General features: G+C 45.1%; 1 protein-coding gene across 3 annotated transcripts in view; it reads left to right on the plus strand.

The window, feature by feature from the left end:
- The window catches only part of rb1cc1 (RB1-inducible coiled-coil 1), a 192,443-nt gene that overhangs the window by 11,363 nt on the left and 163,084 nt on the right, over positions 1 to 17,996 (plus strand). For all 3 annotated transcript variants that reach the window (XM_072254930.1, XM_072254939.1, XM_072254948.1), the window contains exon 2: positions 17,485 to 17,602. In XM_072254930.1, the coding sequence (XP_072111031.1) occupies positions 17,532 to 17,602 (71 nt within the window). In that variant the 5' untranslated portion in view covers positions 17,485 to 17,531. The remainder of the gene's footprint in view (positions 1 to 17,484; positions 17,603 to 17,996) is intronic.

The raw sequence follows: 17,996 nt of genomic DNA on the forward strand, positions 1-17,996 counted from the left end.
AGGGGGGAGGGGGAGATCCGAAATGATAGGAGAATACAGGAGGGGGAGGGATGGAGCCAAGAGCTGGACAGGTGTTTGGCAAAAGGGATATGAGAGGATCATGGGACACGAGGCCTAGGGAGAAAGAAAGGTGGAGGGGGGAATCCCAGAGGATGGGCAAGGGGTATAGTGAGAGGGACAAAAAGGAGAGAGAGAAAAAGAATGTGTGTATATAAATAAATAATGGATACGAGGGGGAGGTGGGGCATTAGTGGAAGTTTGAGAAGTCAATGTTCATGCCATCAGGTTGGAGGCTACCCAGACGGAATATAATGTGTTGTTTCTCCAACCTGAGTGTGGCTTCATCTTTACAGTAGAGGAGGCCATGAACTGACATATCAGAATGGGAATGGGACATGGAATTAAAATGTGTGGCCACTGGGAGAGCCTGCTTTCTCTGGCGGACAGAGCGTAGGTGTTCAGCAAAATGATCTCCCAGTCTGCGTCGAGTCTCGCCAATATATAGAAGGCCGCATCGGGAGCACCGGACGCTGTATAATGAAACCAAATTTCCCTCGGGATTAATAAAGTATATCTATCTACCTATATCACTCCAGCCAACTCACAGGTGAAGTGTCGCCTCACCTGGAAGGACTGTCTGGGACCCTGAATGGTGGTAAGGGAGGAAGTGTAAGGGCATGTGTAGCACTTGTTCCGCTTACAAGTATAAGTGCCAGGAGGGAGATTGGTGGGGAGGGATGGGGGGGGGGGGAACGAATGGACAAGGGAGTCGTGTAGGGACTGTCCAGCTCTTGGCTCCATCCCTCCCCCTCCTGTCTTCTATCATTTCGGATCTCCGCCTCCCCCCTAACACTTTCAAATCTCTTACTAGCTTTTCTTTCAGTTAGTCCTGACGAAGGGTCTCGGCCCGAAACGTCGGCTGTAACTCTTCCTAGAGATGCTGCCTGACTTGCTGCGTTCACCAGCAACTTTTATGTGTGTTGCTTGAAATTCCAGCATCTGCAGATTTCCTCGTGTAAGAGCGTATACACATAGATTTGATTGTATGTCCATAAAGTGATGCTTGGGCACGGGAGTGTCTGTACGTAAAGTGACTGACAGGAGCTAGGGCTTTACTCGTTGGAGAGAAGGAGGATGAGAGGAGACATGATAGAGGTGTACAAGATAATAAGAGGAATAGATAGAGTGGATAGCCAGCGCCTCTTCCCCAGGGCACCACTGCTCAATTCAAGAGGACATGGCTTTAAGGTAAGGGGTGGGAAGTTCAAGGGGGATATTAGAGGAAGGTTTTTTACTCAGAGAGTGGTTGGTGCGTGGAATGCACTGCCTGAGTCAGTGGTGGAGGCACTGAGGAGTAAAAATCTTTGTTACGTCTCTGTTCAGATGTGCAATTATAGTAATTTATAATATTATGTACAAAAGGATAGTCAATATAACATAGACATATAGTTGCGTCAGCATGAACTAAGCAGTCTGATGACCTGGTGAAAGCTGTCCCGGAGCCTGTTGATCCTGCTTTCACAATACAGGCCCTTTGGCCCATAATGCTGTGCTGAACATGTACTTACTTTAGAAATTACCTAGGATTACCCATAGCTCTCTATTTTTCTAAACTCTATGTACCTATCCAGGAGCCTTTAAAAAGACCCTATTGTATTGGCCTCCACCACAGTTGCTGGCAGCCCATTCCAAGCACTCAGCACTCTGCATTATATAAAAAAGAAACTTGTCCCTGATATCCCCTCTGTAGCTACTTCCAAGCACCTTAAATCTGTGCCCTCTCATGTTAGCCATTTCAGCCCTGACCATCCACACGATCAATGCCTCTCATCTTATACACCTCTATCAGGTCACCTCTCATTCTCCATTGATTCAAGGAGAAAAGGCCAAGTTCACTCAATCTATCTGAGATGTTAAGTTAGCATCTCGTAGGCCTCTTGTGACCCTGGCTCTTTTGTAAGGGTCATAGTGGCTAATACTTAGAAAAAAAGTATAGAAGTACAAATATTTTCTTAGAAGATAAGTTGAGCGGGTGACATCATCCTTGGTATGCGACCTGTGCTTAACTTCAGCTCTTGCTTAGAGTAACTTATATTAATTGCTGGAAGAGGCGTACTCTGCTTTGGCACCTGCAAGATGAGCATTAAAAGGGATGGCTATTTCAAGGGCAGGAGGTTTTGAATGGTAAGCCTATGCCTGTCTGTATCCAGACATAGTGGCAATTAAAACTGTTACACGAACAATTTATGGCTGATAAAGTTAACAATACTCATCTGTACAGAAACTAAGGGAGTGAACCCACTGGTATCCGTGTACATGACTGCTTATGTATAAAAAGAGCTGTATTTGCTTCAGAAGCCGGAGACCTCTGAAGCAGACTCCAAGAGAGTGCTTAAGGAGGTTTCTCTCTGGTAACTTGCTATTAATAAAGGGTTAAAGTTGCATTCACCGTAGCACGTGGTGTCTTTGCATTGGGTAGATCGAAAGAAGTTTACAACATATCCAGGCAACATCCTTGTAAATCTCCTCTGTACCCTTTCTATAGTTTCCACATCCTTCCTGAGCAAAGAACTCCATATGGGGTCTGACCAGGGTTCTTTACAGCTGTAACATAACCTCTCAGCTCTCGGACTCAATCCCACGGTTGATGAAGGGCAATGCACTGTATGCCTTAACCACAGTCAACCTGTGCAGCAGCTTTGAGTGTCCTATGGACACGAATCCCAAGATCCCTCTGATCCTCCACACTGTAAGAGTCTTACCATTAACACTATATTCTGCCATCATATTTCACCTACCAAAATGAACCACCTCACACTTAACTGGGTTGAACTCCATCTGCCACTTCTTAGCCCAGTTTTGCATCCTATCGATGTCCCGCTGTAATGTCTGACAGCCCTCCACAATTTCCACAACACCCCCAACCTTTGTGTCATCAGCAAATTTACTAACCCAGCCCTCCACTTCCTCGTCTACATCATTTTTAAAAATTACAAAGGAAGTTTTCCAGGTGGTAGCAGCTGGAACAGTTTGTGGTTGGGGTGACTCGGGTCTCCAATGATCCTGCGGGCCCTTTTTATGTACCTGTCTTAGTAAATGTCCTGAATAGTGGGAAGTTCACATCTACAGATGCGCTGGGCCGCCTGCACCACTCTCTGAAGAGTCCTGTGATTGAGGGAAGTACAGTTCCCATACCAGGCAGTTATGTAGCCAGTCAGGATACTCTCAGTCATGCCGCTATAGAAAGTTCTTAGAATTTGGGAGGCCATACCAAACCTCTTCAACTGTCTGAGGTGAAAGAGGCACTGTTGTGCCTTCTGCACCACACAACTAGTATGTACAGACCATGTGAGATCCTCAGTGATGTTTATGCCGAGGAACTTAAAGCTGTTCACCTCTCAACCCCTAATCTATTGATGTATATAGGGGTTACCCTGTCTCCATTCCTACTGTTGAGGGAGAGGTTGTTTTCTTGACACCATTGTGGCAGGGTGATGACTTCCTCTCTGTAGGCTGCCTCATTATTATTTGAGATTAGGTCAATCAGTGTAGTGTTGTCAGCAAATTTAATTAGCAGATTGGAGCTGTGGGTGGCGACACAATCATGGGTATACAGAGAGCAAAGGAGGGGGCTTAGGCCAAAGTCCTGAGGGGCAGAGGTGAGGAAGCCCACTCCTGCTGGCGATCTGACAGGAAATCCAGGATCTAGCTACACAAAGCAGGGTGAAGGCTGAGGTCTCTGAGCTTCTTGTTGAGCTTGGAGGGAATTGTGGTGTTGAGTGCTTAACTGTAGTCTCAAGAACAGCATTCTCAAATGAGCATCCCTCTTCCCCAGATGCTTAAGGACAGTATATAGTGCTGTGGCTATTGCATCGTCTTGTTGATCGGTTGTGTCAGTACCGAATTGTAAGGGGTCCAGTGTGGGTGGCAGCATGCTGCAGAAGTAGTCCTTGAGCAGCCTTTCAAAGCATTTACTTATTGTTGAGGTGAGTGCGACAGGATGCCAGGCGTTCAGACATGTTAACTTGCTCTTTTTAGGTACAGGGACAATTGTGAATGTTCTGAAGCAGGAGGGCACGCTACACTGGGAGAGGGAGAGATTAAAAATGTCTGTAAACACACCTACCAGTTGTGCTGCGCACATCCTGAGTACCCGCCCTAGGAAGCTGTCCGGTCCTGCAGCCTTGCAACTGTCCATCTGTTGGAAACATCGTACTTTGGCCTCAGAAATGACCAAGCTGCCAGTTGCATCATCTGCAGGTCTCCTCAGAGGCTCAGTATTGGCAACATCGAATTGAGCCTTTAAAAATAAATAAATAAATAAATTGGCTCATCTGAGAGAGGGGCATCGATGTTGGAAACTCCACTGCGTTTAGCTTTGAAGTCTGCAGTAGTGTGCAGACCTTGCCACAAGCTGTATGTTTTGTTGTTGGAAAGTTGAGTCTGAATCTTGTCTCTGTATTGTTTTGCTGCCTTGATTGCGCAGATCGTAGTTGCATTTCTTGAGCTCTTGTTGAGTACTGGCAATGTAAGCTCTGTCTTGAGTGGTAAGTGAACTCGTACAGAACTGTTGGTCCGGGGTTTCTGGTTTGGAAAGAGCCTGACCGACTTCAGGGGGACAACCTCCTCAATGCACTTCTGGATGAAACTTGTGACCTCTTCCATGAACTCCACATCATGGAAGAAATTCCAGTCGATGTCATCAAAGCAGTCCTGCAGCATGGAGGCCAATTGGTTGGACCAACAGTGGATGATTTTAACGATGGCTGCCTCTTGTTTCAGCTTCTGCTTGTACTTTGGCACAAGTAAAATGGAGGAGCGATCTGATTTTCCAAATGGCGGGGGGGGGGTGGAGGAGCGCTTTGTAAGCATTGCAGAAGGGAGAATAGCAGTGGTCGAGTATGCTATCTCCCCGTGTGCTCACTTGGATGTGTTAGCAAAACTTCGGATGGACTTCAGTCAGCAACACTCTATTAAAGTCACCAGTGATGATGAAGGCAACCTCTGGGTGTGCAGTTTCCAGGGTGCTGATGGTCTCATATAGTTCCTTGAGAGCCTGGTCAGTATCAGCCTGCGGTGGAATATACACAGCTGTGATAATAACAGCCATAAGCTCCCTGGACAGCCAGTAAGGTCTGCACAGCAGCACCAGGTACTTCACATCTAGGGAACAAAAGGATTTGAGGGCATGCACATTCCAGGGGTCATACCATGAAGCATACTCTACCTCCTTTACTCTTCCCAGAGAGGTTTTTACACCTGTCCGCCCAGAACAGGGAGAACCCAGAGGAGTCAATGGCATGATCTGGTATCTCCTCTGTCAGCCAGGTCTCCATAAAGCACAAAGCGTTGCATTCCTTTGTTTCTCACTGGTAGGAGCTCTCAGTTCACAAAGTTTGTTGTCCAGAGACTGAATGTTAGCGAGGGGTATGCTAGGGAGCAACGGCCGACTAGCATGCCGTCTCAACCTCACCAGGACGCCGATTCCGAGGTAGTGGTGGTGTAATAGGTGTGTCTCCCATCGATCGCGTAAGCAGGGGATCCTAGTGTACAAAATTGTAATGGGTAAATGCTGTCTTCCTGATGTTCAGCAGGGTCAATCTATCGTATCTGATGTGACAATCAGCTAATTGACCAAGAAACGCGAAGGAAATCACAGAAATCAAAAGTATACTGTAAAGTTGGAACGGAGCTCGTAACGCTGCCGCCATACATGGTGCCATCTTGGAATCAGTTTGCTTCCAAATGAGATGCAGAAAAAAACATTTGTGTTGCTAGACTGATTAGTTCTTGAAAATAACTAGGGGTTGAAGCTGTCTAGTCCACAGCATTCTTGGAATCATGAGTGATGCCGGACCATGGAAGTTTCCTCCAACAACCTTCCTTCACACAGGAGAACTGTTTTAAGTATAAATGGTTTTAGGAATTGTCCATAACCCAAAGTTTCCCTAAGGTGGTAATGCTGAGACAGCTGTTGGCTGAGATTGCTGAAGTTGCATGGTAGATTAGTTGGCTACAGATTAGTACAAATCTTATTTTTACATCTTAGTTATGTCACAAATTCAAGTTTATTGTTATATCCTCAAGTACTGGAGTTCTTTGAAGGTATAACAAGTGTAGTGGATAGAGGGAACAGGTGGATGTTATTTACTTGGATTTCTAGAAGGCGTTCGATAAGGTGCCAACTAAAAGACTTATCCATAAGATAAGGAGGCATAGAGTTGGGGTTGATGTTTTGGCATGGATAGAGGATTGGTTAACGAACAGAAAGCAGAGAGTTGAGATACATGGATGTTGCTCTTGTTGGCAAGCAGCAGTAGGTGGTGATCTGCAGGGATCGTCGCTGGGCCCACAACTGTTCACGATATACAGTAACGATCTGAAGGAGGGGACCAAGTGTACTGTATCTAAGTTTGCTGATGATACTAAATTGAGGGTAAAAGCAAATTGTGCAGAAGATACGGAAAGTCTGCAGAGAGAGATATAGGTATAGTGAATGGGCAAGGGTCTGGCAGATAGAGTACAACGTTGGTAAATGCGAGGTCCTTCACTTTGGAAGGAAAAATGGAAGATCAGGTTATTTAAATGGTAAAAAAAAATTGTAGCATGCTACTCTGCAGAAGGACTTGGGAGTGCTTGTGCATGATTCACAAAAAGTTGGTTTGCAGGTGCAGCAGGCTATCAGGAAGACAAATGGAATTTTTGGCCTTCATTGCAGAGGAATTGAATTTAAGAGCAGGGAGGTTGTGCTGCAACTGTATAGGGTACTATTGAGGCCACACCTAGAGAACTGTGGCCAGTTTTTGTCTCCTACTTGAAGGATATACTGGCTTTGGAGGTGGTGCAGAGGAAGTTCACCAGGTTGATTCCAGAAATGAGGGGGTTAGACTATGAGGAGAGATTGAGTTGCCTGGCACTGTACTCGCTGGAATTCAGAAGAATGAGAGGGGATCTTATAGAAACATATAAAATTATGAAAGGGATAGATAAGATGGAGGCAAGAAAGTTGTTTCCACTGGTAGGTGAGAATAGAACTAGGGGACATAGCCTGAAGATTCAGGGGAGTAGATTTAAGATGGAGATGAAGAGGAACTGCTTTTCCCAGAGAGTGGTAATTCTCTGCCCAGTGAAGCAATGGAGGCTATCTCAGTAAATATTTTTTAAGACAAGGTTGGATAGATTTTTGCATAGCAGGGGATTAAGGGTTATGGGAAAAAGGCAGGTAGATGGAGATGAGTCCAGCCAGTTCAGCCATGATCTTATTCAATGGTGGAGCAGTCGTGACTGATCAGATGGCCGACTCCTGCTCCTATTTCTTATGTTAAGTACATGTATGCATAAGCACAATGGAAAACCTTACTTGTAGCAGCATCATAGGCACATGGCATCATACAAGCAGAATGTACAAGAGAAATATCTTTACAAGAACACAGAACAAAACAAATCTTAATTAGATAATTAGTATGAATCTTGTGCTAAGATTCAAAATGTGCTAGACCGCACAATGCTGAATCTGAGTTTAGAACATACTAAATTACAGCACAGTATAGGCCCTTCATCTTATGATGTTGTACCAAGTTTTTACTCCTATATCGCCCTCCAATTTTCTATCATCATGTCCCTAGGTCCTTCAGCTCAAGAGGTTGTACCAAGTTTTTCCTCCTATATCACCCTCATCATGTGCCTGTCTTAGAGTTTCTGAAATATTCCTAATCTATCTGTCTTTACCACCACCCCTGGCAGGGCATTCCATGCACTCACCATTCTGCATTTTTAAAAAAAAAAAAGAACTTGCCTCTGACATCTCCCTATACTTTCCTCCAAAGCCGTTTTGCTCTTGGGGCAAGCGGTGGGGTGGAGGGCGGGGGCGGGGGGGGGTGGTCTCTCAATCTATGCTCTTATTGTTTTGTATACATCTGTCAAGCACCTCTAATCTTCCTTCGCTCCAAAGAGAGAAGCCCAAGCTCGCTTGGCCTGTCTTCATAAGATATGTTCTAATCAAGGCACGTTGTTAATATATGGCAATGAAAACTAAGTGTGATTGTTAACTGCTAATAAATGCTGCTTGGAATATTTTTTCATCTTTAAATTTGCTTTATTTTTGTATTAGCCCAAGTTTAAATGTTGTGGTTACATGTTCCATTCATTGAGGTCAGCACATATTGAGGGTGCAGCAATGTAATATATAGCTTTATTAGATGAGACTCATTTGATCTTCAAATAAATGTGAAAGGTTCCATAACATGATATAAAGCAGAGTTGGAAACTTCTGTGTAAGTGGTTTCTTCTTGTATGTTACTGCAAAGGCTCATAAAATGGCTTCTTTGTTATGTTAGAATAAAAATGGCTTTTCTGTAGTAAGAACTGCAATGTAAGGAGTTCTCTCTTTCCCTGCTTGTTTGGGTTATATTATTGATAAGAGTGGGAACGAACCAATGAGTGTCCATGTTATTCTTTTTGTGGGTGATATTTTTCTGTCTCATATGGGTGAGAACCGTGTGGTTTGGCGGGCTTTCGGGAGGAGACCCGAAGAGGAAGGACCTGCTGGAAGCACCCTGGTCGACCACCGTGGTTGGCCCCGAGCCGCGAGTCGAGGGGGTCGGAGGGGGATTGAATGGTGGAAAGAGGACCCCGTTAATTGAGCTCCACCTGTTGTGCACGAAGTGAATGAACTGTGATAAGTCTGGCGCCTTTTACTTTCCCTTCTATATTGTATCGCTATTAATTACATAACCTGTCATCTCTAAATCGTACATTGTGTGCTGCCTGATATTTGATGTGTGAGTTTGTACCAGGTGGCATTACACAGCAATGACACAACCGTGAGACACGGTTTGGTGGGCGGACGGGGTTTCCCCTAGGTAAACACGAGCCGATAGACCTGAGCGTTACATTTGTGGGGGCAGCGTCCGGGGTTGAATTGTGTATAAGCGGTATAACTTGCCACATTAAGTAGTGCGGAGATGGATTGAGATAAGATTGTAAGCTGGTGTGAGCTCGAGGACGTACCAGTTAATCATGCGTGTGTGTTAAGTGGGGTGGATTTCCGCACTTCAGAAGAAGTGCTCGTGCGAGGGTTCAGTCTGATTTAAAAACTATCGGCAAGATAGAACTGATAGCTAGAAGTTGCGGTAAAGAAGTGGAATCCAGCTAGGTGTTGGTTGGTACGAGTGCTGACGTCATGACGTTGGAACTGCCAGCGATGGTCAGCGTCCCAGGGGAGGTGGGGTCACTGGGCCTCCACACCTTCCTGGAGGACGAATGTGAGGAGACACCAGGGGAGGTGCCAGTAGCCACTGCTGGAGGGTTGAAGGAATGTGCGAGGGAACAAGTTCTCGGGGTAATGAGGGAGGAGGAATCAGAGTGGGAAGGATTGGTCAGGCCCTGTCCCCCAGCTAGAGGTGAGACCTCCGAGTTGGCAGCCGCCATTACCTCTCTAGTGAGAATTTTCTCAGGAGCCATGCCCACCCCGGAAGGGGAGGACGATTATGAGTCATGGAGCGAAAACACCTCCCAGTTGTTAGGGGAGTGGCCAGGCTCAGAAGAGGGAAAGAGACAGCAATTGGTGGAAAGTTTGCGGGGAGTACCGGCTGGTGTTGTCCGCGGAGCATCTGGAAGCTTTGGAGGGTGCGTTTGGGTTGACGGGAGGTTCCTGGGAGCTCTTAGGGGAGTTTCAAAACATGCGGCAGGGAAGAGAGGAAAAGCTATCAGGGGTAGTGAAGGCGGACGAGGTGGCGAAGTTGAGGATGAATCAGATATCTAGGGGTTCCCGGGGGCGGGGGGCAACAAGGTGGCTTGGGGTCTCCAGCAGTCCTATAAAAGGAGACCCCTCCATCATTCGGTCAGCTGATTAGAGAAGTACGGGAGGATGAGAGTGCGTTGGGCCGAAAAGAGGGCTCTGGCCACCGGGGACGATCCTTAGCGGTACAGGAGGTGGTGGCCGGGTTGAGAACGGAGAAACCCAAGGGGTCGCAGGTGGGTAGGGACCCCTCACATGAGTGGATTGACAGGGAGAGCACCCCCTTCAGGAGATGGGCCGCGCAGTGGGCTGGGAGTAGCGGGCATCCTGGGAGGAGAGGGGCGGTGGGTAGCGTGTGCTATAACTGTGGGAAAGAGGGGCATTTCCAGCGGGAGTGTGAGCGGAAGGAGGTGTGCTACAGCTGTGGGGAAGAGGGACTCTTCTGGAGGGATTGTGAGAGACAAGATGCCCCATCTTGTTGGAGTAGGACCTGACTAAATGGATCTAGAGCAGATTTCACTGAAGGTTTTACTTTAAGATGCCTGTTTTCTTTAGTAGGAAAAAAATATTTCTGTTGTGGTTAACCAATTTACCACAAGAGTCCCTCCAACTGTAGACTTGCAAGGCAAGGGGAAGCAATTGAAAAGAACTAGCAGATGCATTGTATAATAGCATCACTTTTTGGCAGTCCCTTGAAATAATGCATGACTTATTTCTACTATGGTTCTTTACATAATGAGGTGACTGGCACCCTTCAAGGAATGGACAGGGGGTGCCCGACAGAGTGGGTAAGTGGACGGCTTTGAAGGTGATGCTTGCCCTCCATTTTCTTTTGGCCGCTGATGCGTGACCTCAATTCTCAATGCTATTCTGAATGTTACTTTGTGTACTTATAGGCTAGAATTTGCAAAGAGTCAATGAGAATGTTGCATTTCTTTTTCCCATGGAGGCTTTGAACTAATGATTTAAATTCTTTCCTATGCTTGATAATCTCTAACTGTGTCAGAGCATGGCAAAGCAAATCTGTTTGAGGAACCTAGTAGCATGCAGTGAGGGCAGGACTTGAGTATTGGAAGACTGGGGTTATCATTGCTTAGTAGACTGAGATTTGTGCCAGGTGCTTCTTAATTGACTGAAGGTGTAGGTGAATTTTATCCGTACTTGCTTTTGTGTTGTGACATCTCAGTTATGGTAGGCAGTCTATATTTTCTAAGATCTTACCCTGAATCTCTTTTGTCAGAGATGTGCTATAGCAGGGGTTTCCAACTTGTTTTGTGCCACGGAGCCTTACCATTAACCAAGGGGTCCATGGACCCCAAGTTGAGAACCCCTGGAACAGGTGATCAAGGATGAAAAATGAATTTTCAGAGGCAGTCAATTTTTAGGACAGGGAAAAGAGGCAGGGTATTGTTGGTTAGAGAGAAAATCAATGCAACAGCTTTGAAGGATTTTGGTTAAGAAAATCATAATGTGGCATGTTTAAGAAACACTGGAAGACAAAAATTGGTGAGAGTTATGTATATGCCATCATAGTAGTGGTTTAATGGATGGAATTAAAAGAAAATAAAGATTTGTACAACTTGGGTAAAGTTGTATACATGGGTAACTTCAATCTATATTTGATGGTCAGATCAAATTAGCCATAACTTCATGGAGAGAGAATTCTAGGAGTGTGAACATTAAAAGCTTTTTAGGCCAATACACTGAGGAACAAACTGGAGAGAAGGCTATCTCAATTTGGGTATTGTGCCCAGATTGAATAATCAACAGTACTCCTGTATGTGGTCCCATAAGAGCAACCATGATGTGTAAAATTCCTCATTTGAGCTGGAGGGTGAAATAGTAGAATCAAAAACTAATCCATTCATCAAGTAGAGAGGATCAGATGGCCTAGATCATCAGACAATGTATCTTGGAAGCAGTTTGATGACGACCTGGATTGCATCTTGGAAGCTACATTGGCAGGACCTGGCTCCAGGAAAACTGACTCCCTCGCAGTCTTTTTGATCAACTTTGCTAAATGGCGAAGAAAGGGGATCTTAAAACCATCACTACAACCAAACAGGAGGGAAAGGGAGATTCGTCACCTGAGAAGTGAGATAAACACCTTTCAAAAAGACAATTCAAAAACAGCTCACCTGACGAAAAAGTTGTCAAAAATCTAACCATCAAGCTGCGGGGAGAGCTGTGCAAGCTCAGGAGGGTGGAACATCTGCGAAAGCGACGTAGAGGATAGCACAGTTTGTTTAAAAACCCATTCAGGTTCACTCTCCAGTTAGCCTACCAGCCCTGACTAGGAGTTGAGGATGCCATCGTCTACCTGCTGAACCGTGTCTACGTTCACCTGGACAAGCCAGCGAGCACTGTGAGGGTCATGTTTTTAGACTTCTCCAGTGCGTTCAACACCATCCGCCCTGCTCTGCTGGGGGAGAAGCTGACAGCGATGCAGGTGGATGCTTCCCTGGTATCATGGATTCTTGATTACCTGACTGGCAGACCACAGTACGTGTGCTTGCAACACTGTGTGTCCGACAGAGTGATCAGCAGCACTGGGGCTCCACAGGGGACTCTCTTGTCTCCCTTTCTCTTCACCATTTACACCTCGGACTTCAACTACTGCACAGAGTCTTGTCATCGTCATAAGTTTTCTGATGACTCTGCCATAGTTGGGTGCATCAGCAAGGGAGATGAGATTGAGTACAGGGTTACGGTAGGAAACTTTGTCACATGGTGTGAGCAGAATTATCTGCAGCTCAATGTGAAAAAGACTAAGGAGCTGGTGGTAGACCTGAGGAGAGCTAAGGTACCAACGACCCCTGTTTCCATCCAGGGGGTCAATGTGGACATGGTGGAGGATTACAAATACCTGGGGATACGCATTGACAATAAACTGGACTAGTCTAAGAACACTGAGGCTGTCTACAAGAAGGGTCAGAGCCATCTCTATTTCTTGAAGAGACTGAGGTCCTTTAACATCTGCCAGACGATGCTGAGGATGTTCTACGAGTCTGTGGTGGCCGGTGCTATCATGTTTGCTGTTGTGTGCTGGGATAGCAGGCTGAGGGTAGCAGACACCAACAGAATCAACAAATTCATTCATAAGGCCAGTGATGTTGTAGGGATGGAACTGGACTCTCTGAAGGTGGCGTCTGAAAAGAGGATGCTGTCTAAGTTGCATGCCATCTTGGTCAATGTCTCCCATCCACTACATAATATACTGGTTGGGCACAGGAGTACATTCAGCCAGCGACTCATTCCTCCGAGATGCAGCACAGAGCGTCATAGGAAGTCATTCCTGCCTGTGGCCATCAAACTTTACAGCTCCTCCCTTGGAGGGTCAGACACCCTGAGCCGATAAGCTGGTCCTGGACTTATTTCATAATTTCCTGGCATAATTTACATATTACTATTTAACTATTTATGTTTCTATTACTATTTATTATTTATGGTGCAACTGTAACGAAAACCAATTTCCCCCTGGATCAATAAAGTATGACTATGACTACTGCTCTCAGCCAGCGAGAATCTGGCACTCAAAGCCGGAAGTGGAAGAATTTCTGCGGGAATCGAGGAGTAGAATTCAATCCAAAAATCCCCCAATCAAGAACCCCAGCAACCGAGCTGAACATGGCAGAAGGTCCAGGATATCATCAAGACAGCAAGTTATCTGCAGCCCCAGGACCAAGTAGTATACCCTACAAAGTATATAAGAAATACCCAAAACTTTGATGGTTGTGGAAGATAATGAGGAAGATTTGGACCAAAGGCTCTATCCCACCAATTTGGAAAATGGCTGAAGGATGCTTTGCTCCTAAGGAAGAAGATTCTTCTGTGATCATCCAGTTTAAGACAATCTCCCTACTTAGAATGAAGTGCAAGATATTCTTGGTGCTTGTGGGAATGCTGACCTCTTACTTAATGGAGAACTATATCAACACATCCATCCAGAAAGGTGGCATCCTGTTTTTTTTTGGGTGCCTTGAACATGCCTCAATAATTAGCCAATTGATTCACGTGGCCAGGCAGAAGAAAGGCGAACTAAGAGAGAGGGCTGGTTAAACCCAGCCAGCGCAAATGGATCAATTCCACACATCCTCATCCAGGTTGGCCTGGACTGCTATAATATCCCACCAGTAACGCAAGATGTGACCACCAGCTACCTAGGAGGATTCAAGCTACACTTCACTTCAGCCCACTTTACAACCAGGCGGCAAGGCCTTCAAAAAGGGATTCCAACTGGCTGTACCATCTCCCTATCTTGTTTGTCATGGGTATGAACCTCCTCATATCAGCAGCAGCAGATGTATCCCAAGGCCCAGTGTTGGAGCCCAGCATCTGACAGCCTGCCATACGGGGGTTCATAGATGGCATCAGAGTAACCACTGTAACCCATGTCCAAGCAGGATGGGTATTAGAAACTTTGGCCAATATAGCTACTTGTGCTAGACTGACCTCTGCAGCCAGGAAGTCCAGATGCATGGTGATCAAAAAGGGCAAGGTTACTAGCAAGTTTCAGTCTTCAAGTACAGGGAGAAATAATTCCATCCATAGAGGACAACCCAGTAAAGTGTCTTGGAAAGTGGTTTAAAGCAGCAATGGCAGATAGTGTCAAAATCACCAGTAAAACAGACTGAAGAGTGGCTGAAGAAAATCAACAAAACTGGACTCCCTGGTAAATTTAAGATATGGCAGTACCAACATGGTCTTCTACCAAGCCTTCTCTGGCTTTTCACGGTGTACGAGTTTCCCATGACTATTTAGAAAGCATTGAGAGGAGAGTCAACAAGCATCTGTGGAGGTGGCTGGGGTTTGCTGTAATATCAGGTCAGCTACAATTCCTATTGTCATCAGTAGTGGAGGAGTTCAAGGTGGTAAAGTATAGAATTGTGCTAACACTGAGGGGCTCCAATGACAGACTAATAAACCAAGTAGGAGTCACAACAAGATTGGGCTGAAAGTGGGCTGCCAACTTGGCCATAGACCAGGCAGTGAGCTCCCTGTGATTGAGAGACATCATTGATAACCCATGTTTGAGGTGGCAAGGCCTCGGCTCAGCACACTTCTAATGATGGAGAAGAGCAAGGGATAGGCATGATATGGTCCAGGCAGAGGGACAGAACCATGAGGATGAAAGGCAGGTATCAAAGGCAGTAAAGTTGCGGTCACAGGATGCCTGGATGAAATGTGATCTTCCCAAGTGCAAGATCACTTGGGCAGAGCATTAGAGACTGCAGCTCTTCTGTTTTTCTTTCTTCCTGCAGTCTGTCTGACACTCTCCCTACACCATCACAGCTGCACACATGGGGGCTGAGAGAAACCCCAAACTGCAAGGTCATTAGGGTTCACTGGCACACATACTGACAGAATGCAAAATAGCTTTACCATAAGGACGGTATAGGTGGTGCCACAAGGTCCTGCTGTCCCTTGCTGACTCATTGGAGTGGGAGAGGTGTAAAAAGAGACCATCTGTAAAGGGGCAAACAGGGCAGTCATTTTCATTAAGGAGAGGGCCACACCAGTCATATCAAAGAAGCCTAAATCCAATCTGCTGCAAACTGCCAAATCATGGGAGATAAAGGTCGATATGGGGAGGAAACTGCAGTTCCCGGAGGTGGTGCAAACTGCACTTTGACCACACATCATACTGTGGTCTACTAAAGACAAGAAAATCAACCTGGTGGAGCTCACAGTAGCATGGGAGGAAGGATGGAAGGAAACTCATGAGAGGGAGGCCGTGAAGTACCGGTTCTTAGTCAAGGAGTGCAGAGTCAAAGGATGGCAGATGTGGCTAATCCCTGTGGATATCAGCTGTAGAGGGTTCCCGGCAAGATTGCATGGAGGTTGCTGTCTGCGCTGGGCCTTGATGTAAAGAGCAAGAGATCAAGCAGCTTGCAGGATGAGGGAGGAAGCAGAAAGAACCTCTTGCTGGATCTGGAGCAAGTGAGAGGAGTTGAGGTGGAAGTCAGGAACTTGGCCACCACTGCTGACCTGGCAATTGGACAGTATAGTGGTTAAGGGTTGAAGCACTCTGGGAAGGTTGGGCACCAGCTGATGCCATCTGCTGGCCAAAGACTATGGTTACCTAATCAGGTAACTGTAGAGAGCACCCTGGTGTATGATTCAAGTTCCTGAATCTGTGCAGCTAGATGAGGGGCAAGTTGTAAGTGATAGATGGTGGAATTTCAAAAAATGGGTTGACAGTGATAGGTTATAGTGTTTAAAGAATTTAACCATTACAGTGAGTATTCTTTCCTAAGCTAGTACAAGAAAAAACAGTTTTTGAGCAAGATGACGCAACTGTCACTCAAAACTGCTGGCCATCCTTTTCATTTTAAATTAGGAAACTGTTATTTTCTTGTTTGGTAACAATATAAAAGAAACTTTACTGTTACAATTTGTGTACAGTATGTTTTAGAACAGGCAAGAATGTAGAAGGAGAGGGTATCTCAAGGCTTGTTTTGTTGTCCTTGTCTACATACTGAAGGATTTGTTAAGTAACTTGCTGGAAACGCATGCTGTTGAGGCTTGAGATTGTATCAGGGCATCCAAAAGTATATCCGTTCAGGGAGAAAAATAGATATTAAGGAGCAAGAAAGGGGAAGAATTGATGACGAAGGTGAATTAGTAGTATTATACTGAAATGAGGGAACAGGAGAAGCAAGTTTGCAAGGAGAAAACAAAATGTAGTTAATATTGGGATTAAAATCGGTGCAGATGTGTGAATTCAGCAGGTACCTAAAGATGAATTGGAAATTAAAGCTGAGATATTTGCAAATGTCAATGTAGATGTTTTGAACAGTGTAATGGGTCAACTCTTAGAAGTTCATAAACACGATGTATTTGGTAAGTGATGTATAATGAGCTGCAAAGAAAGGGAAAAGTAAAGTTGATAAAGGGTTACCATACCAAGAATGTTTCATAGCTCTGTGTCTAGACTTGCTGGAATTTAGAATGATGGTGGGGGGGTGGGGGGATCTCATTGAAACCTTTCAAATGTTGAAAGGCCTAGATAGTAGATATGGAAAGACTCCCTCATGGTAGGGGAGTCTAGGGCAAGAGGGCACAGCCTCAGGATAGAGGAGTGTCCATTTAAAACAGATATGCGGAGAAATTTTTGTAGCCAGAGGCTGGTGAATCGGGAATTTATTACCACAGGCAGCTGTGGAGGCCAGGTCATTGGGTGTATTTAAGGTAAAGCTTGATAAATTCTTGATTGGACACGGCATCAAAGATTACGGGGTGAAGGCTGGGGAGCGGGGCTGAGGAGGTCAAAAAAGGATCAGCTATGATTGAATGGCAGAGCAGGCTCGATGGGCTAAATGGCCTAATTCTTCTCCTATGTCTTGTAGATATTTTAAATGTGTCAATGATGTCCCAAGACTATATAATTTGGAGTATGTTTGAAGTGTGATTAGGGTTGAGGTTTCACGGATGCGATGAATTCAACAAGACTACAATGGGAGATGGGACCATGCAAGGCCTAAACTTGTGGAAGAGTGGAGGGCTTGAGGGCAAACAATGTACATTATGTGTTGGCTGCTCTGTTTGTGAAATATGTGATCTGAATTCATAGGTAATAGCGAAGAACGTTGATGAGACTGGAAACTACAGCAGAAGTATTATGTGTATGCTGAATCCAAATTTTGATTTACAGCAGATTGTATATTTTTACATTTGAGTTACTTGCAGTTCACTCGTAGTACACCATTATTTAATGCACTATTTTCAATTTTTTTTCTTGACAGGAGATGAATGACTGAAGTGAGACGGTAATGAAAGAAGTGGTGCCAACATGAAGCTGTATGTATTTTTGGTGAATACTGGAACTACCCTTACATTTGACACAGAGCTTGCTGTACAGACGTAAGTACAAATGTTCAGAAATATATAGTGTGTGTGTGTATATATATTTAACAATGTACAGATTTTAATGGTTTATTATCTATTTATTAAACAATGAAAGGAACAAAAACTTTTTGGCTACAGAAATAATTTAGCTGATACACACAGATTTACACCTAACAATGGCTTGGAAATAAGAGTATAAAAATTGAAGTAAAGTTAAGTTTATCATACTTTTGCACACATTTCATGATTCGTGCTTGGATCAATCAATGGAGTCCTTCGCATTGAGAGTTGCAGTTTAGCTAAGTCATTCACTCTTGCCCTCCCCAAGCTTCCTTACCTATATTGAAAGAAGGCTTTTCCAGACCAGTTCTTGGTTCATTTTCATAATCCTTTGCAAAGGAAAAATATT

This window comes from Mobula birostris, chromosome 1 (genome assembly GCF_030028105.1).
Source record: "Mobula birostris isolate sMobBir1 chromosome 1, sMobBir1.hap1, whole genome shotgun sequence".
Taxonomy (NCBI): Eukaryota; Metazoa; Chordata; class Chondrichthyes; order Myliobatiformes; family Myliobatidae; genus Mobula; species Mobula birostris.